At 36.9% G+C, this 24,965-nt stretch overlaps 1 protein-coding gene, 3 long non-coding RNA genes and 1 pseudogene across 17 annotated transcripts; 2 read left to right on the top strand and 3 right to left on the bottom strand.

Moving 5' to 3' along the window:
- Positions 1 to 6,903: 6,903 nt before the first annotated feature.
- On the top strand, positions 6,904 to 8,984 carry LOC147505949 (cysteine-rich receptor-like protein kinase 10; annotated as a pseudogene). The gene is made up of 5 exons (XR_015193518.1): positions 6,904 to 7,262; positions 7,392 to 7,602; positions 7,764 to 8,001; positions 8,136 to 8,286; positions 8,444 to 8,984. The product of XR_015193518.1 is annotated as a cysteine-rich receptor-like protein kinase 10 (transcript).
- Positions 8,985 to 9,351: 367 nt separating this feature from the next.
- LOC147505950 (uncharacterized) lies at positions 9,352 to 15,994 on the bottom strand. 3 transcript variants are annotated; one of them, XR_015193531.1, is made up of 4 exons: positions 15,899 to 15,994; positions 13,990 to 14,113; positions 13,844 to 13,906; positions 9,352 to 9,929 (listed from the first exon to the last, which is right to left on the bottom strand). It is a non-coding gene; the product is annotated as an uncharacterized LOC147505950 (long non-coding RNA). The 3 variants fall into 3 exon arrangements; XR_015193532.1 differs by lacking the exon at positions 15,899 to 15,994 and adding an exon at positions 15,158 to 15,885; XR_015193530.1 differs by lacking the exon at positions 15,899 to 15,994 and having other exon boundaries at positions 13,990 to 15,885.
- LOC147505951 (uncharacterized) lies at positions 10,178 to 11,801 on the bottom strand. Its single transcript, XM_086558328.1, has one exon. The coding sequence runs from the start codon at positions 11,513 to 11,515 to the stop codon at positions 10,319 to 10,321; it is 1,197 nt and encodes a 398-aa protein (XP_086414454.1). The 5' UTR covers positions 11,516 to 11,801; the 3' UTR covers positions 10,178 to 10,318.
- Positions 15,995 to 16,235: 241 nt separating the features above from the next.
- On the bottom strand, positions 16,236 to 22,759 carry LOC147505952 (uncharacterized). Of its 10 annotated transcripts, none has more exons than XR_015193523.1 (14): positions 22,689 to 22,756; positions 22,303 to 22,375; positions 21,221 to 21,440; positions 20,759 to 20,880; positions 19,902 to 20,010; positions 19,724 to 19,832; positions 19,106 to 19,634; positions 18,732 to 19,016; positions 18,418 to 18,538; positions 18,132 to 18,337; positions 17,756 to 17,811; positions 16,787 to 16,880; positions 16,639 to 16,705; positions 16,240 to 16,551 (listed from the first exon to the last, which is right to left on the bottom strand). It is a non-coding gene; the product is annotated as an uncharacterized LOC147505952 (long non-coding RNA). The 10 variants fall into 10 exon arrangements; XR_015193521.1 differs by having other exon boundaries at positions 16,241 to 16,551; positions 16,787 to 16,837; positions 22,689 to 22,755; XR_015193526.1 differs by having other exon boundaries at positions 16,236 to 16,551; positions 16,787 to 16,837; positions 17,756 to 18,337; positions 18,418 to 18,528; positions 22,689 to 22,759.
- On the top strand, positions 21,379 to 24,667 carry LOC147505953 (uncharacterized). Of its 2 annotated transcripts, XR_015193534.1 has the most exons (5): positions 21,379 to 21,516; positions 22,498 to 22,614; positions 22,741 to 23,342; positions 23,468 to 23,571; positions 24,071 to 24,667. It is a non-coding gene; the product is annotated as an uncharacterized LOC147505953 (long non-coding RNA). The 2 variants fall into 2 exon arrangements; XR_015193533.1 differs by lacking the exon at positions 21,379 to 21,516 and having other exon boundaries at positions 21,628 to 22,614.
- The last annotated feature ends 298 nt before the right edge of the window (positions 24,668 to 24,965 follow it).

Raw genomic sequence — 24,965 nt, forward strand, 5'->3', positions numbered from 1 at the left:
CTCGCGGTAACTAACTTTTTTTTTTTATGGTGGCTATTAAAATAAAAAAATTTAAAAAAGACCCACGGCAGCCACTTTCCGTGGGATATGGGATCTCGCGGCAACCCAATGTCGTGGATTGTGCGATCCTGCGGCAGGTGCTTGCCATTAGTATTTTTTGTGTATTTAATGGAGGGGGTGCTAGTACCGTTGAATTGGTCAAATGGGTGCTAGTCCTATTTAAGGGGGTGCCAATACCGCGGCCCTAGTATTATCCCAATCTAATATATATCACGTTCTCCTGGTTTCTTAGAAACAATCCAACAGACATATCAAAATAAGTTGATTTTGAGGTATTTAGATAACAATGAATGGAAGGACAATAATGGTTTGCTTACCTGCAACTAAAAGAAAAAAATGTTAACTCAAAGATTTCTTTTTTGTTGCTCTACGTACATTCAGTGGTTGTTTTCTATTAGAAATTGTTATGTTGTTTTAACAAAATTGTTCACAAGTTTTAGATCGAGGAGCTTGATATTGCCTTTGTCTTTGTATTTTTGCCTCAATTTTGTTCTTTTCGATTCGTTGTAGGTTTTTGACATTTCGTAGATAGTTCTAGGATTGAAAATGTTGTAATCGCTTCAAAATTTGGGGATTATTAATTAGGTTCAACTCCTCCAATATATTATAGGATAGATTGAAGATGAATTTGAATGGTTAGTGTATTACTGTTATCTTGACCGTTAGGCCCTCACACTTCCATCAGAATTTGAATTATATGATATCTACCTCATTGCTTAGATTGACACCTGATATAAATGGTTAGACATGTATTGCTTTTGAGTTGCCCTTTTTCATGTCATGTCTTACATGTCTATCTTTTTTTTTTTTTTTTGAGCTTGAACTTATTGGACGATGGGGTTTATAATAGGTTGAATTTTTCATAAGATAGGATGAATGTGGGGGAGGATGATTCGCTTTTGAGAGTTTCCTAATGTTAAAATCCAAACGGCAGGGATAGGGCAATGTGATGTGGCTTTGGTGAACCATACTTTAGATTATTGATGTTAATAGTTTTCCTCTAACTTCATACTGAAATTTCAACTTAGATATTATAAATTAACTCTTTTTTGTATGATTTATGGTTTTTAGGTCTCAAATTATTTTTGATAGCAATCAGTTGGGACTTTTGTAAATAGAACCATATATCTTGGTATGTGCCTAAGAACTAAAGGTAGAATTTCTTTCCCTCTCTTGACAATCCTAAAACACTTCAATAGCTTATAATTTATGTGTTGTAGGGGACATTGGTTGGATTATGAATTTTTACCAATGGAGTCTAACACGTTATTTTTTTTTATCATGACGAATCCGTTTAGCTTCATAGGCATTGGTATGTAGGATTTTCCACATTTTAGTAATTTGATTGTTTGAGGAGAAATTAGTTTTTTAGACCTTACTTTCAATCATCTCACTACTAACGGATCAAAATTCAATCAGTGTACAAGACTGTAAGAGGGAAAATATGAAACAATTATTACTCTTGGACCAGGAATTCAAACTGCTTTAAAGTAGTTGGAGAAGTTTAACGATCCACTGCATATGCACTTTCCCACAGTTGGTCAATACTTTGTAAGTGCCTGCTCAACCTTATAACTTTTTTTTTTTTTTTTTTTTTTTTTTTTTTTTTTTTTTTTTTTTTTTTGTTTTTGTTCCAAGAAACCGAAAGTGTCGAAACTAAACGGAATGAAACAATGCTGGTTAGCCGTGCAAGCTTCCTCATGCTTATCCATCTTCCCTGTCGCTGCTCTCTTAGCTGCTTCTCCCACCTCAAAGACTCCATTCCCAAGTCCTACCAACGGAGAGGCTCCAGTTACATCAACACATGCATGTCTCCCCTCAGACCAATCAGATATCAATACATCCAGCAGGCGGGGTGTAGATCTTCCTCACTCGGATCCGTGAGAAAATTCACGGGAGCCTCCTTCTTCACTTGTACCCCAGCCCTCCAAAATGCATCACATAAAATATCTCTAACATGATCATGTCGGTATTTGAAACCTGGAAAATGTCTACAATGTGCTGCATGGTCCCCGAAAGCATCTAGTCTACTTTTTTTGCAAACAGGGCATAGATCACCCTCAGAGTACAAAGGAATCATGAGACGGTACCGGAGAATAGAACGATACTCCACCGACGACATACGACCCAAGTCCCTCCATCGGAATAGCAAGTAGAAAATCTTTTGCGTGTTCTGACTGCAAACATCCAATGACTGCTTTCTGACGAGCAGATAACATAAACTCCCTCTCAAGACCAACAACAATCTTACCATAGAACGCTTCTGCCAAAACTTTTTGTGGTTTTGAGGGGACGGTAGCATTCACGGCCATAGAACTGAGGTTAAAATCGGGTAGACAAAGACTCAATGCACTGCTAGCAACATCCAGAATCTCATCCATCCAGGCACCGCCCACAACTCTTAAGAATGTGATTCGAAGCTCGGTCCGACAACAACGGAGGCCACAAAAGCAAAAGTAGAGACATCAGTGACACAATAAATACCTAACCCACCAAGACGTAATGGGAGTGTCGATAAACGCCACTGCAAATCACCGAAGTTAGGACCATCAGAAACCACAATACCCTGGAGAACACTGCGGAGATGCCGATCAAAAGTCTTTGTTGCCTCTCTAAAAAGGGATGGTGGACAAGTACGAATCGCAAAGACCAACTTAGAGAGCCCAGCACAAGCTCGTAAGAGAGTTAACTCACACTGTGGATCTTCCAATATAGCTAAACGGCTCATCAAAGTCACAACCTTTTCAACACGCTTACGAGCAAGACCGATGACAAAAGATGAATCAGTCCTGACCGCACCTCCAAGCAACCTGACTCCCGAGGGCCGGGACAAATCAAGGAAAAGACCGTGAGAGTGGAGCGGCGTGGATCAAGTGATGGCCAAAATATCTCCGGTTTTAGCCACATTAAGAACCAACCCGTAAGAAGGTCCTTCTTCCTGAATCATACCCAAAGCTGTCGCCACCTGTTATGTATCTCCGATCAGAGTTCCATCATCTAGATACCAAGCTCAGAGCAACAACCGACAACCGGATCGAACCCGCTAATCGGGGGATGCAACACCAGGTCAAAATAGAAGAGGACCCAAAGTGGTCGCCTTTGCTGGACCCCAATGGCGTACCATATGTAGCCATCCCCATATATAACCTCGCAGGTTGACAATACAAGTACTCAACCCAAGGGGCAATAGCTGGGCAACATATACGAACCTCTCTCAACATGGTAGTCCGATCAACCATGTTAAAAGCATTGTGAAAATCTACAAGCAGCATCGAAAGAGAGATACTGTCACTGTTAGCATACACTATGCGGTTGACAGCATGCAGAATCGCCTCTGCTCCACCAGAAACACCAACCCCATATTGAAAATCCTGTAAGTATCCTACCACATCTTGGGAAACTCCTTTCATTGCAATCTTGGAGACCAGACGACGCCAAACATCCCCACAGCTATAGGACGAATACTATTATCCGGCTTAAGAAGTAGAGTAAGTGGGGCACTCGCAATGAATTCCGCTAATGGCTGTGGGCATCGTCCCTGTAACCACTCATGGCATCCAACAAATGCTGAGCTCGAAGACCATCACGACCACAAGAAGTACCCTTCGGAAATGACCTAATACAGGACAAAAGGGTGTCTCTCTCTACCACTAAAGGGGGCTCAACAACAGGAATAGTTGGCCTTACAGGTGGTAGTCGCATCGGATGCTTCTCCTCTAATGCACATATGGTCTCTGCAGTATTGGGGGCAACCCCTGATGATGACAACACCTTTACCGCTGCAGCAAAATGTCCATCAGCAACTTTCTGCAAGCATCGACGCACATTCTGAGTAGGACCAGATCTCTGTGGTGGCTGGATTGAAGGAGGCTCTATAATAGATTCTAGGAGACGAAACATCCCTCCAGGCTCATTCCATGTCATCAAAGCATGGATAATTTGTCTCTGTTGAAGGTTTTTCCTGTTTCCAGAACGACGTTCCTGACGATTCTGGGGTTGAAAAACTTGCAGAGTGCAACGTGGCAAGAGAAGGAGATGAACCCAAGGCATAATCGAACCAAGATCACCGTAATATCCCGTAGAGCAGATTTCCGATTACCGAAAAAGGCCAAACGACAAGCACGTGGTATACTTTTCACAGTTCGAAAGGGTATATATGAAATGCACTATCAAGTAACATCTCATCAAGAGGGATACGCAGATTAGGGGTATCACTGTCACCCCTGTGTGTCGTGAGGGTAAGATTTGTAGTGTTAGGCTGGGGGAGCGGCTGGGGGATGCCCACAATGACACATGCAGGTTCCCCATTCTCCATCAAAACAGGAGGTTCAATGGTATCATCTGGATGACGACACGACATACCATTGGCATGGATGCAAAGACAAAGGCCACAAATCCATTTACCTATTGACTTTAATGAATTCTCCACTGACAAATACAATTCACGATCACCCTTAAGTTCATCCCTCACCCTGTCAATACTCACCTGTCAATCCAAGTGTTGTTTATCGAAATGTGTGAGAATGTAGGAAACAGTGAACCCATTACCGTTTACCCCATTGGTGCATCCGTGACGACCTCGGAAAGGACAGTGAACACGTTTCTTAAGTGGTGGAATAATGAAATCAGAAGAAGTAACAGTGGGTCCTTTCTTTCCCCTCATGTAGGTGATCAGGTGTCGAACGTGACCTCCCAACTGACCAAAGCACTAAACCAAACACTGAGCAATCAAAACCAGAAGGAAATAATGTAAAATTTGTTTCGCCATGTTCAACTGTTCAATGGAATCCACAAATACCCATCAACATATCAGACCAAGCCATATACCATAAACCAAATTCAAACATACAGTTCTCAAAACCGAAAGGAAACCGACTAATAAACAACAACTGTCGAACCAGGAAACCAATCCAAGAAGACCAAAGAAAACCCACAAACCAAATAGCAAACCAGCAAAAGAACAAAGGAAAATCAGTATAACCAAAACCCAAACACAATTAACAGAATGAAATCACATTCACTTCTATTTTTTCGTTGGAAAATGGTGGTGGCGGCGGTGGTGTTGTTGGAAGTCTTATAGGACAGTGATTAATGATGGTGGTGACGGTGGATGGTGGGGGTGCAGGACCAGTGGCGTGGCATGGTCGGGGAAGAAGGCTTGCGGTTTTTGTTTTTGTTTTTTTATTATTGATTTATTTGTGAAACTCTTATACCATGGGATAGATTGATTAGAACTCATTTCTTAAACCCATCGATTTGCAGATGTTGACCAAGGTTTTAGTTACTATTTCTGGTGTAGGTATATTGAACAAATAAATCATTATGTTTGAAAGGTTGTTAAATGATTTTGGTGTTAACTTTTAATCCTCAATGGACATCAAGGTGGCGAGCGAGACTTGAAATTAAGATAAATGTTTACAACTATTTTAATTTAGTGTTTTTAATTTCCCTAAACCTTACCTCAGGTAAATATTCCCTCCACAACGTGCTTTGTACCAAAGTGATTTATGGATGTATGGTTTTTAATTTAGACATTCATTCAAGTCTCTATTGTCATCCTTACTATCAAGTTTATTGCATATGTTTGTAAGAAGCAATTATACAAATCATTTCAATTTCCGATAGGCTAAAATATATCCTTTGGTTTAGTGACATTGCTAACTATATAAGCAATATGTGTTTTTTTTTTTTTTTATTTTTATATCAATGTGTTAACCCCATGTATTTGATTCTCAATTTACTTGCCTTTTCATACTTATTTGGTTCTTTTTCATTTTTCAGGGTGCATATAAGAATTATATAAGAGGATGAATGCATGGGAGTCGCCACATGTGGAAATCCTATGTCTATGTTCAGGCGCATGTCCTTTCCGAGTTTGAGTTTTTTTTTGGGTAACTTTTGAGTGGGTTGAGTGAGTGGTTTTATCTTATAAATGGTGATCACTATATGTTTCACAATGGATATACTTTCTAATGGGAAAAGATATTCTACAAGTTTGCTTTGTCGAACAATTTTTACTAAGGTATGAGTTTTAAATAGTATGGAATAGCAAAAGTGAAGGCAGAAGAATTTGTTAGCAAGACTGATTTTCCCCAATTTTTTATAAGTGTTTTTGTAGCAATTAATGGATTATAGTTTTAGTTCGTATTAAAATACATAAATGGGCATTGCTTTTTTTTTTTTTACAGTTTTTACATTGTAAGAGTCAAAGGCTCCTTGCTCAGTATACATAGTGTCTCCGGCCCCTTGCTTTGAACCCAACACTTCTTTGAATCTCTGTAGCTGTGTAAGCAACTATGATCGATTGCTTTTGTAGTTTCGTGTACATGGTGATCATATTTTTTTATCTTTTAAATGTATTATTGCATGAACTCCACTCAAACTTGAGTTGGTCACTAGAAGTTGTTGAAGTGATTGTAAACGTTCAGAAAAACAATATCGAAAAAAGCTCGAGTAATCATTTTTATTTTTATGAACTTGGATAGCAGGAATATACAGAATTGGGTTTCACAGTTCCGCATTTAAAAATAAAATAAATTCATAAAGGCATATAATGTTCACTCTCTTCAATAAAATTTGTTTGTTAAACATGTGCAGATCACGTGTATTAAACTGAGTTGGTATAACATGTGGGCACTCTTAGGCGTGTGGCACTAGGGATGAATCTAGAGTCTAGGTTGAGCCTAAATGCGCATTTGACTGCATTCTTTTAATAATATATATCCAAAAAGACAATATGGATAAGCCTTTGTATAAATAAATAAAATTTCTTATGAAGAGCTTTATATATACTATACACCTAGGTTACATTGAAACTCCGTACCGGACACGGATAAGAATTGTTGGACACGGCAAAATATCAAAATTCGAGATAAATTACATACAATATGTGTCCGACACGGACACCTAGATACATATCCGACACGAATTTTTTTTCAAAATATGGTGTGTCCATCTAACCTAGCTATAAACCAATATGACTTCTCTTCCAATTATTCTCAACAAAAAACATTGAAGCGGTCATTTGATATAGATTGGTATTTTGCTGCATTTATAAAGACGACGCCCAAATGAGGAAACATGTGGATGAAATCAGCAATGTGGAATCCCTGCAATTCAATTTTGGCACGGTAAGAGCAGCGACGGACAACTTCTCTGATGCTAACAAACTTGGACAAGGCGGCTTTGGCCCTGTCTACAAGGTTTTGATTATATACTTTTTTGCTAATTATTAGAATTGAATTGGATATACAACTTTTTCTATTAGATTATCTACTTGTTTAAGGTCTATCTCTTTACTTGTGAAATTGTGACAGTTAAAGTTTCCACAGGGTAGGCTTTTGGATGGGAGAGAAATAGCTGTGAAGAGACTCTCAAGAAACTCTGTCCAAGGTGTAATAGAATTTAAGAATGAGGCTCTATTAGTTGTCAAACTCCAACATCGGAATCTTGTAAAGCTTTTAGGTTTCTGCTTGGAAGAGGATGAAAAACTTCTCATATACGAATTTGTGCCAAATGCAAGCCTTGACCATTTTATTTTTGGTTTGGCTCGAAACTTCCTCATAAAACATTCCAGTTTATCTTCTTTAGTTGAAAAACACACATGATATAGTTCAAGAAGTAGTGCTTCACTCTACCTTAAGAGTTAGTTTAAGATTAATTTGATTTACTATGTGTGAGCTATATATTCTAGTTCTATACAGATCCAATAAAACGTACATATCTGGATTGGGAAACACGCTACAAAATCATTGGAGGGATTGCTCAAGGTCTTCTTTATCTTCATGAGGATTCACGTCATAGGATTGTTCATCGTGATCTCAAAGCTGGGAATATTTTGTTAGATGCAAAAATGAATCCTAAAATTGCAGATTTTGGAATGGCGAGGCTTTTTGTTATGGACCAAATTGAAGACACTACCAACAGAATTGTCGGAACATAGTACGTGTGAGAACTTGCTTTTAATATTACTTTCAACAAATATTATTCAGCTTCTTACCAATAATAATAGTTGAAAAGGGGGTGAACATATTCTCTCCAGCGGAACTCATCAATCTGATTAATATCTCATACAGTGGATATATGGCTCCAGAGTATGCAATGCATGGGCAGTTCTCGGTGAAGTCAGATGTCTTCAGTTTTGGTGTATTGATCCTAGAGATTATAAGTGGCCGGAAGAACAAGTGTTCCTTTCAATCAGAACGTGCAGAGGACCTTCTAAGTTATGTAAGTACGGCTGTGTACTTCGTTTTGTCTATATGATATCTTCATTTTTATTTCCTGGTTCTGTCCATACAATTGTGCGCACTGTATTGTAGGGATCTTCTATTCTCTGAAGACAGTTTATTTCCGAGATTCATGCATGAAAAATAAATTGTTGCAGGCATGGAAACTCTGGGAGGGAGGCACAGCTCTAGAGTTAATAGAACCAGCACTGAAGGAACAGTATTCAAGAACTGAGGTGATGAGAATATGAGATGCATGCACATTGGGCTGTTGTGTGTTCAAGAAGATATTGCCTTGCGTCCCACAATGGCAACCGTTGTTTCCATGCTTAATAGACACTCTGTCGCCCTCCCATTACCTTCAACGCCCGCTTTTTTTGTTAACAGTGGCGAGCCGTTGAGTACAGGGGATAATGGAGGACATACAGAACAACCAAACCAACCATTCTTGCCTGACCAGTCACATTCCATTAATGAAGTATCGGTTACCGAATTATACCCTCGATAATGCTTGAAAGAGGAACGGTATTGTCTAGGTCAATAGTTTCCATCCTCAATAGTCAACACTATAAGTTGTCGTGTCTCAATAATGTGTTACGAATTGTAGGATTTAGGATATTTGCGTCAAAGTGAGACCTGACGAAATGTTGAGAATTAACATAAACAAGAAATGGCATCTAGAGTATTCATTTTTGTGTACTTCAGTCAGGATATTCTGTTGACATCATACTATTTCCAATTGGCTGCAGTTTTCTTACTCTCGTCGATGAGATGCGGACCACAAAAGATGGTTAATTTAAGATGATTAATTTTGTAACATAAACTAATATTAGTAGAAACGAAATCCTATTTCAGTTTTCAATGTGCAGACCTTGAAAATAGTCATAAAATTGCACAACAAAACTCTGCTGCGCTCATAGCATGAGATGAGCCCATTAGGATTTCAACCCGATTAGATGGGAAATTATGGTCTCCTCCAAATACACAAAAAAAAAAAGAGTCAAATTGGGTTGACCCTAATCTGAAGGGGGAGGGTAATACTAGTTAACCAGACAATAAGAGACAGAAACGAAACACCTAGATTTTCATATGAGGGTCTGTTTGGAATTTTCCAATGGAATTGGAAATATAATTTCAAGATTTACAATTTCAAATAATTAAAATTCCTTAATATATGGAAATCTCAAATTTCTGTCCCCTATAGAAACTTATAATTCCTTGATTTTGGAGATGATTTTGGAGATTTGAGGTTTCCATTCCAGTGCAGAAAAACTCATCTGTTCATATAATTGTACTATCACATGACATATGTATGAGCCCAGGAACAAGCAGTGCTTCCTTCATACATGACCAATCTCAGGTACAAAGGGATCATCTGGATTTGGATCATTTAGAAGTGAGCAGATCGAAAGTAACACCTTCGATATGGTGACCTTGGGGATCCATTGCTCTTTTAGCTAGAATGCCAAGACAAATACTTCCATCACTGTTGATATTTGGATGGAAAATTTTGGTACAGAAAGTAACCTTGGGTGGCTTGAACGGATGTCCTCCATCACCCCACACACCAACTTGCACTAGTGTACCGTCGACATTGAGCCCACCGGACGAGCACCATGTGTCGGTTTCAACCTGTAACAAAGCCTATCGGCAACCCATTGTAATTGGAAAACAAGAGAATCTCAGATAAAACATGTTATAGATGTGAATGTGAGATTGAACAAACATGCATTATACAGTGTGCACAGAATAATGCACCACCAGTTTATGATAAAGTTATAAAAGGAGGCCAAAAGGATCATATAAACAGACCTTTGGGGGTCTAAATATCAAACGAAGCAACCCTTATAAGCAAGTTGATAAGATGCAAGTCAGCAACATTGAAAGAGGCATAAGGAAATCCAGTTCTTCCCACATTCAGTAATAAACGGTAACGAATTCGTAGTGTATCAAAGAAGCAAATCAATTTGCAAAAGCAAACAGGGAAAACAAAGAAACATTACATCGATCATATCACTAAAGGAAGAATAACATCACTCAATTTCTTGAGGCATTTTCAATTTCGAACCATAACAATTTTTTGACTGTGCAATCTCCATAAGCCCCTTCGCTTCCTCAACCTTCGACTCTTTCACCAACCCATCAACCACAACCTGCACTATGCCCGCGGAAACATGGCAATTAGAGCCAATACTCTTTTCACAAAGCTTAAGAGCAAGACCAAACTCCCCTTTCCCACAAACACAGGGAATGAGTGCCTCAAAAGTGAACCAATCCGGAACAATACCACTCTTCAACATATTATCATATACGCTTTTAGCTTCATCCAGATTCCCGTTATTGCCATACCATTTTATCAAAACATTATACGTAAAAATATTAGGTTTCTCTACGTTATTCCTAAGCTGTTCAACTAATTCAAGTGCCTCCGATATCTTCCCCACATTAACCAAACCCTGCAACTTAACATTATAACTTATTATATCCGGGACAATCCCACTCTCTTCCATCCTAGCCCAAATCCTCTCACCATCCTCAAACTTACCATCCCTATAAAACCCATTCAGCAGTGTATTAAAAGTAATCAAATTCGGCTCCACCCCATTTCTCTCCATCTCATCCAACATCGAAAGAGCATTCTCCCACTTCCTCATTTCAATAAACGCTTGAATAACTATATTATAAGAACAAAAATCTGGCTCTACCGACAACTTCAAAGAGAGTTCTCTAAACAACTTCTCAGTCTCATCAAACTTCTTAGACGCAACACTAGCATTTAAAAGTGCATTATACGTCTTAACAGTACGTACACATTTTAACTCAGGCAATTCATCAAACAGTTTTAAAGCATGATCAAACATACCCGCTTTCCCATATAAAGAAATAAGTCTCATAGCAAAACCTTCTTTAGTAATATCATCAAACTTCTTCTGATGTTCCAACACTTGTTCTACTAACGAATGTTGTTTCGCTAATGCAAGACGACCAATAGTTTTTTCATATACTAAATGTCGAGAACGAAACCGACGTATTTCGGAACACTTTTTGAAGTTTTCGACAAGGGTGGTAAGGTTTTTTTGTTTGGAAAGTTTGTTAACTAGACTTTTTACTGAAGTGGGTTTTTCTTCTTGTTTGGGTGTTTGGGTTTTTGTGAGAATTTGAGGTGTTGCTGTTATTATTGGGGTGTTTTTGGCAAAGACACGCCTGAGACGAGAAATGGAAGTAGACATTGTTGTTTTGAGGTTTGGTCTAAAACCAGTGTCAAGTTTGAAGAGGGTTTAAGAGGGATTTTTGAGTTCAGAGTTCAGACTTCAGAGTTCTTCCATCGCATACTTGTCAAGATTCCGGTGTATGTTTGACGAAATGTCGATATTTTAAATCATGAATCTCGGTTGATATTGTGACCTATCTATTCTAATGCAAACCGTGCTACGCATATGGAGTTTTTTTTTTTTTTCTAATTGTAATTACACAAGGAGACACATCTCATTTAATATAAGGGATAATTATGTTATTTAAGTTACATTAGAGAGTTTTTTTTCTAAATTATTAATAAAAGAGGACTTGTTCTAAATTCAGGAAGAAAAATGAGAATAATTATATAATTTAAATTACATTAGGGATTCTTCTAAATTATTAATAAAGGGGAGGTTTTTAATTTTTGTGAGGGAGGTGTTTATAAATTAAGCAAATAGGGAGATTTCAATTTGCTTACTCGATAGTGGAGAGTGGGTTACTCAAAATCCGGCTATCATATAGTGTAGAGACTATACTAAAGCGCTCCGATCCACGTCATGAATTTCGATATTTTGCATACTTTTTTCTCTCGCCAAGGTCTCTCTCTCATTGGACAATCTATTGTTCTTTCTTTTCCCTACTAACCAAATTTGCATTAATTTAATCTAATCAAATGTGAATCTCCTTGTGAAGATGTTGTAGAAACTAAGTAGTCGTCGATTTTTAATGTGGCAGAGTCTGAACATATAATTTTAAAATATAGACGTTAGCCTTTTCTATTTCTTCCTTCGCAATCCATATCAATTTTACTGAAGTTTGAGGTAGGGGTGCAAATAGATAGGTTCGGATTCGGATATGCCTGTATCCGAATCCGAAACTTTATACTGATATCCGAATCCGACGGATATTAAAAAATATATCCGAATCCGATTATCGGATAATATCTGATCCAAAAATTAATATTAATTAAAATTTTATTTTCTTTGAATAATTCATTTAACCACTATAAAAACTATTATAAATATATATATTTGTCATTTATTATTATTATTTTGTTATTATAGTTTTATATTATTAGTTTATGATTTTATATAATATTTTATACAATAATAAATAAATAAATAAATTATATATAATAACTATTAATTTTTTAAATCGGATCGGATATTTTCGGATGCAGATATGGCAGTATCCGAATCCGATATCCGAAATTTTCAGATAATATCCGATTTTTCGAATACGAATTCGAATCGGATTCGAATATTTGGATATCCACTTGCACCCCTAGTTTGAGGGATGAACTTTGTAAGTAGATGCTGAGTTGGGTCTTATGATTATTGTTCTTTTACTTCATATTTAATACAAACAACAAATCCTTTATTTTATGTTTTTTCCTATGTTGAATTTGTATGCTATACTGACTTTCAGTATTTATTTATTTATTTAACATCAATATAGTGTTTCAAAACAAAAACGATGATTGTGCTCCACCAAAGTACACGATTAACATGAATTTAGTGTTTAAAATGTGAATGTATAGTCTTGAAAAAGCGTAATTTGTTATAATTTTGCAACTCATCCTCTTTATGAATTTCAATCTCTTTGCATATGTAACTATATTTTTATTCTGATTAAACACAAGCACTCAGTGAACCTTTTTTTAAATTTCATAGATTGATGTAGTTTTATTACAAATACAAATTCATGTTATGTATTTTCTTTTTGCAGCCACTATTTCTTCTTCAACTTATGGCCCCATGAATTCAACTATGGAAATATTTCACACAATCTTCAAGTGTTTCTCTTCAAAGGCTCACCCTTACATTCAAAGAAATTTCAATGGTAATCTCAGCACTACTGTTTATGTAGTTTGCTCTTTGACCATGATTAAACCAATAATTTCCCTTTCATATATAAGACAAACAAGTGTTCTTTTGGTGCTTCTCTTTATAATTGGCCGAATAGAAGTTTTCTCTCATATCCCTTTGTTCTTTGTGACCTCACCAGAATCAATCTTTTCTACACTAATCCATATTTATTACAAAATATCTTTGGGGGTGTATTAGTGTATAGCTGAGTTGGTAGAGCATTGGGCTTAGCCTAATGGTTGCATGTTCAAGTCGCCAAATATAGAACTCATCTTTGTTGCCAAACTAACAGGTTCAAGTCACCAAATATAAAATGTTGAAACTTGCCTAAACGTGTAAACATAATTTGGGTGAGCACACTTACAATTGACATTATATATGAGCAGACACATTGGCAGCCTTTTAAATTTTGAATTGAATGGAACTCCATTCATATTTGATTACCAGACATACCTAAGCAATAAGCTTTTAAGTATAGTTCCAAATAACATGTACTTTGAGCCTCTCATCTAGCAACTGCACGTTGCAAACGACAAAGACAAAAGGTTAGTGCATCAAAAGCATCTATGTAATGCTATTCACTGAAATCAATATCCAACCCTTAGGTAAATTGGGCACGCTCGATGAGCCTGAACTGGAGAGGTAGTCTTGAGTAATTGCTTCAATTTAACTGAGGATATTGGCTTTGGTATTTCGCAATGTTGGTTGGCATGATGACATGTGCTGTAGAACGTAGACAATGAAAATTTTGAATATTTAAACAAAAAATTTTATTTGTGTATCTCAAATACATGGTAGCAAATTAAAGAAAATGGTGATATACATGATAAGAGAAAAAAAAAGGCTGAGCTATGATGTCAAAAGAGAAAGGATGAAGCCTTGTGAACTGCATACCTTAGATAAAAGAAGCACTAAGAGTCACGCAATTGAAATACGAATTGTTATTTTCATTTATACTCATATCCAAATATCTTCCATTTAATTGCAACGATTGTCACTATGATATTGAGTAAATGTTGAAACTGAATCATGAAAGGTACTAAAATAGTAGATTTATGAATGTCGCATGTGAAGAATTAGTGACCTGAACTAGACTCATTTGCTTTTGAGAGCACAACTAAACCGAGGCCTCCTATGCATAATACAACACCGAAGAACTGCCCTAAGGAATATCGAGTGCCGATGAAGATCCATGTCAAAATAATGACCCATGGTATTGTGAAGCGATCCTAGCGAGTCACACCTGCGTTTATAGAGTACTGGTATGCCGTAATAATTGCATTAAATCATCAGTAGTTAATGAACACAACAACTGCTCCCAAGATGCAAATCCAGTGTCAGTTGGAGAGACGACTTCTAAGCATATGCACATTAATCTGATCTCTTCCTATCTCATTTCTAAAAATTGAAGCAAAAGTAAAACCCCTAATAACCATCTTAGATTGCTAATTAGTTTCCGTTTCACCCACAAAAATGAGTCAAAGACCGCAATGAATTATTAATCAACAGCTTTCGACCTTTTCTGTAGTAAAAAATTAGTTATGCGGTTGGGTCATCACATACCAATTTTGAGTTCTCAGAAGAAATTTGGATTTAAAAACACAATTTAGTATCCAAGAGTTAGTTCGACAAATGAGAAAAAACAGTAGCAAACATATCTTTATGTCAAGTAACATCTGATAGTGGTAATACTTATTTACTTGGAATCATTTCCCCATCATTCTAGTATATAGTAGTTAGGAAGTTATAGAAAACTGTCAAGCTGACCTTATGGGCACTTTCAAGTGCTTGGCCACCTTTGATCAATACACCTTGAGAAGCACCAACTCTAGTACCAACCAATCTACCATATCTCCAGTGTAGTGGCCAAAGCCCCAACATTTTTACATATCCTTAATAATGGAACTTGATGCAAGTTTCAATTCAGTAGTCTTTACATTTGTATCTAATGACATAGGAACAGTATCCATTGCCATACCTGCAAGTCTTAGGTGCATTGCCATCCTCCATATTATTGTAGACCACAAAGGTTTGTGCCATCCTCCATATTATTGTAGACCACAAAGGTTTGTTCACATTTAATCAAACCCAAATAAAAAGGCACAATTAAAATGCAGCCATCAAGAAAGAAATCATGGTTTGAGACTTTGAGTTGATAAGAATTCATAAAGATAACTAGCACTAACTATATGTACAGTCACATGAATGTGATTGGCGCAAATACAAAATTCCAATGTTCCTGTAGGAGCATACATGTAGATCGAGGGACCTGCAACTCTATGTTCCTTATCTATTTACGCATGTGGTACACATGCTATTATTAATGCACATTGCATTGCAATTCCTCCTTCAAGTGATATATAGAGAAAACAAAATCTAAATGAACAGAAAGTGCAGGGGCAATCTATACCGAATTTTCCCTTCAGATTCAGTCCATTAGTTTTTCCTTTGTGGCAACAGAATTTTGAACTTTATAAAGGCAGGAGTTGATGGAAGTAGAGAACTTACACAGTACAAAACCGATGAGAGTTGAAGATTCCAACCAAGTTTCCATGATGAAAGATTTCTATCAAAACCAATGGCCCAAATAGCTGATAGAATGCAAAATAAAGAAACATCAGATGCTAGTCAGCGTATTTTGGCTAGATATATTTTCAGGAGGGACCCTGCAAAGGGAAAGCCAAATGAAAATAAGAGACCAAAACAATTATGTAAGCACTACAATTAGGCAAATAAAATTTTTGAGCCACATGAAGGAAAAAAGTGCCAAGAAAGTTGTATATTGAATTATGGAGAAGTTGTGTATAAGTTGATTTTGGACTGGTAGAAAGCAGGGGAACAACTAAAGCCCAGTAATCCTAGTTGCGGCCGTTGTCATGTATTGATTCATGTAGGTTCAACAAACGTATAAATTTGAACAAAATTATATCTGGGCCGAGTCACGGAGCAGCAATAATATTTACGCACCACAACATGCCAATTTAATGGTGGCAATTCTCAATGCTACTAAACTAACCTGCATAATAAGCCACAGTGACCAAGTTGTATTTGCCAAAAGCATGGTAAGTGGCCCTTTAATCCAGTCTAACTTGGAATTAAAATCAATTGCAGATGAGTTCGGGCTGGAATCTTCCTTGTGAGCTGTTGAGTACCAAATCATCCTGAAATTTTCGTAGTTGTACCTCAATCATCAGGAATCTATATATCAACATTTGAAAACAAAGAAGAAAAAGAAATAAGCTTCTTACCCAAATAAAGACGCTAAGAAAATTCTGAAGAGTACAAGACATGCATGACATTGGTGGAGCTCGCTTCCTAGAGATAAGTCAGGTGCGTCAATAACTAAACAACTACACATACACCATGGTAGAAACAACTATAATTTGAATGAAGTACCTTTCTAGTAAGAAACTGAATGGAGCTAAGGCAAGCGAAGCAAAGGCTTGCCTATAAAACACAAATACACAAGGGGTCATTCCTACATCAATTGCTGCCTTAGAGAGCAAGGCCATGCCAGCATACAAAAATTGTGTGAGGAGCATTACAAGATAAGGCTTTTGGGTCTCAGTAAACACAAAAATACTAAGAAAATTCTTCATACTTGCTCATAGTGAATGCATTAACTATGAGATGCTCCTCTACTTATAGTGTTTCAAATGAACCTCCGCAACTTATTCTTGCAAAAGTATCTCCCGTGCTGCTATTGTCGGACCAACTTAAGGTTAGCGGAAATTTGCCACAGAAAGTTTTTGTCAATGGGACCTGTTTTGTAGTGCACATTTTTATTTTATTTTATTTTTCGATACGGCGATAGGTGAGCGATAGGGTAAACCCGCCAGTTCATTCGATAATTTTTTGCCAGTAAATGGACACCTTTTGGTTTTTGCTAAAAATAAATGAAATATGCTGATCATTGGTGTTTTTTATTGCTAGAAAGTGTAGTATACCAAAACCTTACCCGTGCTGGTTTTGGAGAGGACCCTAATTTCCTTTCTCTGTCTTGATGATCATTATAACCATTTAAATAAAGACAGAGAGAATAATATTGAAATAATATTGTAACATTATATCCTCCAGATTATCCTAGACCACAAAGGTTTGTTCACATTTAATCAAACCTAAATAAAAAGTCACAATTAAAACGGAGCCATCCAGAAAGAATAACAAAATTGTAACGTTATATAAGCTACTAAAACATTCTTTCTCATTTTGGGAAAAAATCCTTAACAACTGTATAATGTAGCCTATGCCACTACATTAGAGTATTACGGTCATATAACAATAAGCACTTGAACCATTAAATGCAACGCTTAACAATCAAATAGCATCTCCATACAAAACTTATATAGCATGGGCTTATCTAACCTTTGCTGAGCAGCCCCTCATAGATCTTTTGTATTCAGTGTTTGGGCTGAACGAAGCTGCAATGATTCACACTATACAACTTCATTCAAATTTCATATGCATGTGTTTACTCAGTGCACATAATATCTCAAATACACACAAAAAGTACAACTACGATTTATAGGCAGTAAAGCGAGCAAACACTACACCTAATAATTTGCTGAGATAGGTTTATTGAAGGATTAAAAACCCCACTTTGCAATTTGGAATGAAATACTTGTAGTAATTGATGATCAATCAATTAAGTATTGGAGAGAACACCTTTAAAAGTAACCGATCAACACCCATCTTGTTTTCAGTTTTTGCTAGAAGTAAAAAAGAAGAAGACCAATCATACCTTCAAGCCAATCAGAGGAGCAAGAGAAAGAAAGTGTTAGCTTTGATCAGTACAACTTTTTACAGGTATATGACGATAACAGATTTTCCAAACTGAAGAGCCAGCTGAAAGCTATCCATTGAAGAAGGTATCCAAGATTTGGGGTACCAACTAAGTTTACCGGCCATATACCAGGTGAGCCAAGTGGACAATGAAAGCGTAATGACCTGCAAAAGTATAAGATATCATAAGATTCTAAATGGAGCAACACTGATTCAAAAAAGATAGCAAACAAAATTATTCGTACCGTCTAACTAAACTCAGTAGGTCTATGAAATTTTTTCAACTTCACAATAAAGATTAATGATCCAATCCCCAAATGGTCCAACACTTGAGGAACACTGAATTGTAATGTCGTCTACAATAAGCTGTTAAAGAAAAAAAATGGTATGTTATCCTTTTAGTCTTTCCATTTACTGAAATGTATCAAAAAGTTAATTGGCTAAATTTATCCAAGAGCAAATTTCTCGAACTTTGCGAGTAAAAAAAAAAGTAAAAAGAAAAAGAGAAATCTCCAACAAACTGAAAGGGAAGAAGAAAATGGCTAAAGTAAATACTAACCAGAGGCACAAAATACTTAGAAATAGGGTCAGCAAATTTATGAACTGGAGCTTTGGCCACCTGTGCTGATTCCACAAGTCGACCAATCTGTGACATGGCACTTTCAGACCCAGCTCGTGTTGCTTGAACATGTAATACACCATTCTCATTCGAAGTCCCTCCAATCACTGCATCACCCTTTTTCTTTGCCATGGGTCGGGCTTCTCCTGTTATCATACTCTCATTGACATGACTTTGTCCCCATGTAACAATTCCATCTGAAGCTATCTTTGTACCAGGAAGTACCTTAATTAAATCATTCTATTGTATTAATTGACTATCAACTTCTTCTTCATTTGTCACATTTCCCTCAGTGTCAAGAGTTAACAACATACCTGTTTCGGGTGCCAAGTTCATAAGCTTTGGTAATGGCCTCCGACGTCTTTCTCTTGGCTAACTCTTCCAAGTATTTCCCAAGAAGAATAAATGATATAAGCATCCATATGGTCTCAAAGAAATCCATGGACTTGAAATCATGAGAAGTTGTTGCTCGTAGTGCTGAATATAATAAGTAGAAGTATGTAGCATTGGTTCCCAAGGATTAAAACATTCATATTTGCATACCCATGCCGTAATACTTTGTAGGACCCAGTTTAAAATCGTTGTCCACTGATGAATTGCACTGGAGTAGAGAGTATCCATCTTAAGAGCTCCCCAATACTCATCATATTCACTACTTTAGTGTATAGTCCATGCTTTATACATGAACACCATAGATGTGAGAAATACCAGAATCGTAAAAATCAAACCCCAAAGGAAAGATTTGTAATACTGTTTAATCTCTTCCCGCCTGTAACAAACTTTACCCTCTCCTTAAGGGTGCATCATTGTCGTAAAACGCCCGGATCCCGTTGACTCAATCACCTGAATGAAATTTTTGGGTCATGTTTGCTCGGACTTATAAGAAAGGGGAACTTTATGAAGCATGGAATCAAATTCTATAGTTTCGACACCTGGTAATGCTTGAAGAGAATTTTTAACCATCTTCATTGACCGATCAGTGCACGTTCCATCTATTTTGAGTTGTATCTTGCTTCGATCTTCCCCTGTTTGATATACACCCTAGTAGGCATATCTAAGTATCAATAAACTGAATTGAAGAAAGTAATTAGCTTTACATGAGCCACTCACCTATATTTCATATTCTTTCCTTGCACCATATTGAAAAATGAGGTGGGCAGTTCATAATGTTGGGATTTTGGTGTTTCGGTCTTGATGGCTATAGGAATATCCTAAAGAGCTACAAAAAGCAGTACAATTTGAAGCCTGTCAAAAATGGTCTACCAGCATTACAAGAACAGCTTTGACATTCATTAGAGACAAACATGCAAAGGTAATAAAAGAAATCTCTCCCAAAATGATCTTTCATATTACCCTAAATGGCCAAATGGATGATGCAGAGGTTCGGTGGTGACCGTGAGCGAGCACCTAGGTGAATGACACTCTTTTGCCCACCTAAAAAGGTAATGATATTTGGGGCAAGCATTTAATATTCTGGAAAATATAGATTATCAGATCTTCCTTCATGCATAGCTTTAATATCTACCTTGACTATATACAAAAAGGCTACTTGGCAATGGGATCGTCACATCGGATGCATTTAGGATAGAGATAGAAAAAATGCTATAGAACAAACAAATGTTGTCACAGATGAGTGGAGAGTAAGAAGTCGAATCTTGGGATGAGCATAACCTAGCTCGAAGAGAAAGAGAGAGAGCCAGAGAGGTCATGAAGAAAACACTATCACCAGCCTGGAACACTAAGGTATTGGGTTAGGGGACCTACATAAGCATACATAGAAAAGACATTAAAAAGTTTGACTTATCTTTCCAGCCTCAAACAGGTGGGATAAGGACTTAAGGCCTTTGAAGGAAAAACTTTCGTACACCAATTCAGTAGATATAGATGTTTTAAAAAAAAACATCCTCATACAACAAAAGACAATACAGGGATAGGTTATAACATGGGTGCAACATAATGTAACTTACAAGTTTATTGCATCTTGCTTCTCAGCATCCATGTAGGCATTGTTGTAGTAGCGCTGAAGTGTTCTAAAGAGCTCTTGGGACTGGATTGCCGGTTTCCAATGACCTCTTCTCTCGGAAAATACCTGAAGGGTAGAAATAGCGAAGACTTCATACCATAACAAATATTTTAAAGGTAACAGTGCAACACACAAATTCAAAAACCCAAAATGGAATTGTGTAAGGAAAGAACTCGAACATACACAAACTCTATGCTATCACATATAATATTATCAGGAGTAGGGGTATATCACCGCCACACTTGATTGCACTAAAGAAAATCCAGTGAAATATTTTGGATATGGACAAAAATTTCTTTTATGTTAAAGCTAAACCATCCATTCCCACTGGACCAGGAGACAAATAAATTTGATTAACTCAAAAGCACAAGTCTGCTAATATTTACAAGTATATGAAGAGAGAGACCTTGTTGTGAGCGTGAGAACCGCCATACTGAGTGCAAGAGTGTCACCCATTTCCTCGTACAATCACATCAAATCATCAGCTAATGGGAACTCAAATCACCGATTGCCTCATACATTGCTGCTGCTCCTGTGATGGTGACATGGCCAAGGCTGTGCTGTTTGCCTTTTGTTCTTCGATTGTGCTGTTTATAATGTTGAAGGTGTTTTTATGCAATTTTTGCCTGCAGAGTCAAAGTTGGTCTGTTGCAGTTGATAGACAACACTGTCTTGAGTTCAAAAAGCAACATGCTTCTCTATGTAAGTTTCTAATATGGATGTATCACATTTGATTTTCCTGTCACTGGAAATTCCAAAAGTTTTTTTGCTTAAGCTTTTTGAATGATATCCAGTCTCCCCCTGCCCCACACACACACAAAAACACTCTAGAATCAATACAGTTCGACAAACTTTATGCAGCTACAACTGCAGCGTGGGCATCATATGAATTAAGGACATAAAATGGCTATTTAGTAGATAGATAACATGACGATTGGGGGAAAAAATTAAACATACACATATTATGTCTTGAATTTATAGCCAACACTCATCACCATGAACATAGAAAAAGGGTGAAAGCATGTAAAACGTTGTTATCAGTTGCAACGCTAAAAGGGTGAAAGCATGTAAAACGTTGTTATCAGTTGCAACGCTAAAGGAAATATAATTGCAAACAGGAAATCTGAAATGAAGTGCTCAATTTTTTTTTACAAACACATGCATAAACTTGATACTTCATAGATAGGCCTTAGAAGACCGAAACACTTATTTACATTGATGAACTACTCAATTGAATACTAAGCATATCCATAAATCACTTGGATACAAAACAAGATTAGGATGAAGTAATTAATTGATGTTTTAGGGAAACTTAAAAAAAAATTGGAAAAATAAAAACAGCTAAAACAGTAAAAGCTTCAACATTAGCGTGGTCCTCATCACCGAGGATTGAAGCTTAGATTATCCTTTCTTATATATCCAAAAAAAAAGGACACAGGCCCCAAAGCGCTTCAAAATGAACTAAGGAAACTTGAAGGCAGATCTTACATTTTTCAAGTTCAGATCACCGAGTTCAGTTCAAAGGAAGGTTTTGAATCGTTCACCATTGATAAAGTTTACCCTGAACAAGCAAACATAAATAGTCAATTGGTTGATAAGGTAGTCTTATGCGTGTTTTTTTTGTTCGGAATACAAGCAAAGTTATTTTACTACAACCACATATAACATTTTGAACAAACGTAGAAATGCCAAAGTGCATGTCTTGCGTCGGCTGATGATACTGTTGGAGAAGGGGATTCAACCAACGCAATCGATCCCGGTGTACAACCATTGAAAAGAATTAGGACAACATAGTTCAAGGTAAATCTCAACACTCTTGAATGTTAAAATTAAAATATTAATCTATTTTGATTGTGCATAAATAGTGTACGTACAGATTAAATCAAGGGTGCATGTGACAATGTTTTTATCCTTTCTTTCTTGCAGGAGACATCCATGAATGCAACATGAATACACTGTCTTATAAAATCTACTTCTTTTAATGTTTGTTTTTAACAAGAGACCATGGACTATTGTTTGACCAGTGTTATTCTTTGTGTTTTTTCACTGGTACCTATGTGTTTTACTTTTTTGTCCGACATTGTCTATTTCGTTTCATGGTTTGTCCCTTCCTACTCTTACTTATATTTAATTTTCATATCAGTTAAATGTTAATTGTATAGTTTCCTTCTTTTCCCTTTCCCCCCCTTTTTTTTAAATCATGTTGCATGTGCAGCAATTTCCCCCTTAGTTTTCACTTTTGTCAGAGCCAAACATATATATATTAATTCTGATGATTGGGACAATCATACCATTCCAGTGAAGATGAAGTTATGTGTGGCACAAATGAAATCTTTCATGCATCTTTCTAATAGAGGTACATTTAATTTAGCTTTTCTGCTCGGGATGTGATCATCATTTTTTTTGTTTGGTTCTGATGTTAGTTCTCCCTTATGAAATTTGCATGTGTACATTTAAATCCTGATCATTCTTCAAAGTCGGGATAAGCCATTGGAAATCAAACCTGGGGCCCTCTCTTGCTGCCATTGGTGAGTTAAACCCAATGGTGTTTGACTTTTGTTCTGTTTTGCCCACTCTGTCAGCTAATTTAATTAACCTACTACTTCAGCCAAACGTTGTATGTAACAACATCTTTGTTCTCAATGGCTTGTAGATTATGGGACCAGATGATGGAGAACGGATTTACGCTTGATAGAGCAGTTTCAGAGCCACTGGTTAATGCCATCAAAGTGAAGTATGTTGCCAATGTTATAAGAGGTTAGTCAACAGAATTTGAATAATAGGTTACTTCATTTTAGTTGCATACAGTGCCATGCTTGCGTATTGATTTTATTCAAAGGCATTTTCAAAAGTTTAAACTAAAAATTAATTCTAAAGTTTCTTAGCCTGTCTAGAATTGGTGTCCCATCTCTACATGCAACTGTCCACGACAATGGGGCTATATAATCATAACTTGATAAAGTTGCGGCCTAGAACTTGAACTAAACAAATTCACCCTATTTGTCTAATATTTTGGAAAGAAAAAAATAGCTTAATAAAACAGAATAATATTTAAATTGTTGCTCTCTCAGAACCGATCTAGGTTGTTTAGCATATTTAGCAGTAGCATTTAAAGATGAGAAACTGGTGATGAGATGCTGCTTTTGCATATTTGGTACTTTACTAAATTAAAGAAGACAAAAATAAAATTTATGGTCTCCCTTTATACTAAAGTCACTATTATGAACTTTTTTTTTTTTTTTTTTTTTTTTTCCAGGTTTGAGGAATAGGTAGAAACGGTTGATTCCTTCTTTTACCTTTTGAACTCCTACTGAGGCCAGCACGATTGGACAAGGCCGGACAGAGTGATATTTGTTTCGACCCCCACCTACGTGGCAAACGTCCATTTGTAGGAGTCTCCACTTTATTCGTTTAATCGACAGGGCTAAAGCCCAATTCGCAATATCATGGATCAATGTACAGGCCCATTAACTCATGTGTCTAAGGCTGAACCTTAGCCACATGGCTTGCCACGAATATACGTTGATTTATGTCCAGATTCGTTTCTTATCAAAGAGATAATTATCAGTTGATATTTATATTCTATCACAATTACTCAAACTACAAGAATACTTGATCTAGAAGGACTCTCTACTCTACCTATATAAATACCAAACTATTTTTCATACAGAACTACGTTCTTGAGACTTGATCCCACTGATAATTTGGGTACGTAGGCAACCGCAAGGTACAGTCTCATCATTCCCCCGATCACCATCATTTTTCTAATTACTTTTCTACGTTCTTCGTCTTTTTCATCAACACTTGGTGTTTTGATCATATTTGGTCGAAACATAATTGGCGCCGTCTGCGGTTCTTATACTACACCCTCGATCACGCTTCGCGAAAAGTTATGGCGCGATACCGAAGAGCTCAAGGTCCCGATGTGATTCGCGGCGATCATCACAAACATGATGGTCAAGGACAACTTAGCGCCGACAAGATAATACCTTCAAATCTTCAGTCGTTCCCACCAATCGCCAAATTATTCAGGATGGAGGTTATTGCTTCCGACGATTCTCCAAAGATCGATCGCGGATAATGTAAGTCATATGTCTCGAGAAGCACTTCTTCAAAAGTTAAAGATCGTCCGCAAAGCGGAATAATTACTA

This window comes from Coptis chinensis, chromosome 4 (genome assembly GCF_015680905.1).
Source record: "Coptis chinensis isolate HL-2020 chromosome 4, ASM1568090v1, whole genome shotgun sequence".
In the NCBI taxonomy this organism is placed as follows: domain Eukaryota; kingdom Viridiplantae; phylum Streptophyta; class Magnoliopsida; order Ranunculales; family Ranunculaceae; genus Coptis; species Coptis chinensis.

What these genes read in the sequence shown, in the direction of transcription:
- LOC147505951 (XM_086558328.1), bottom strand. Translation starts at nt 11,515, where the DNA reads ATGTCTACTTCCATTTCTCGTCTCAGGCGTGTCTTTGCCAAAAACACC.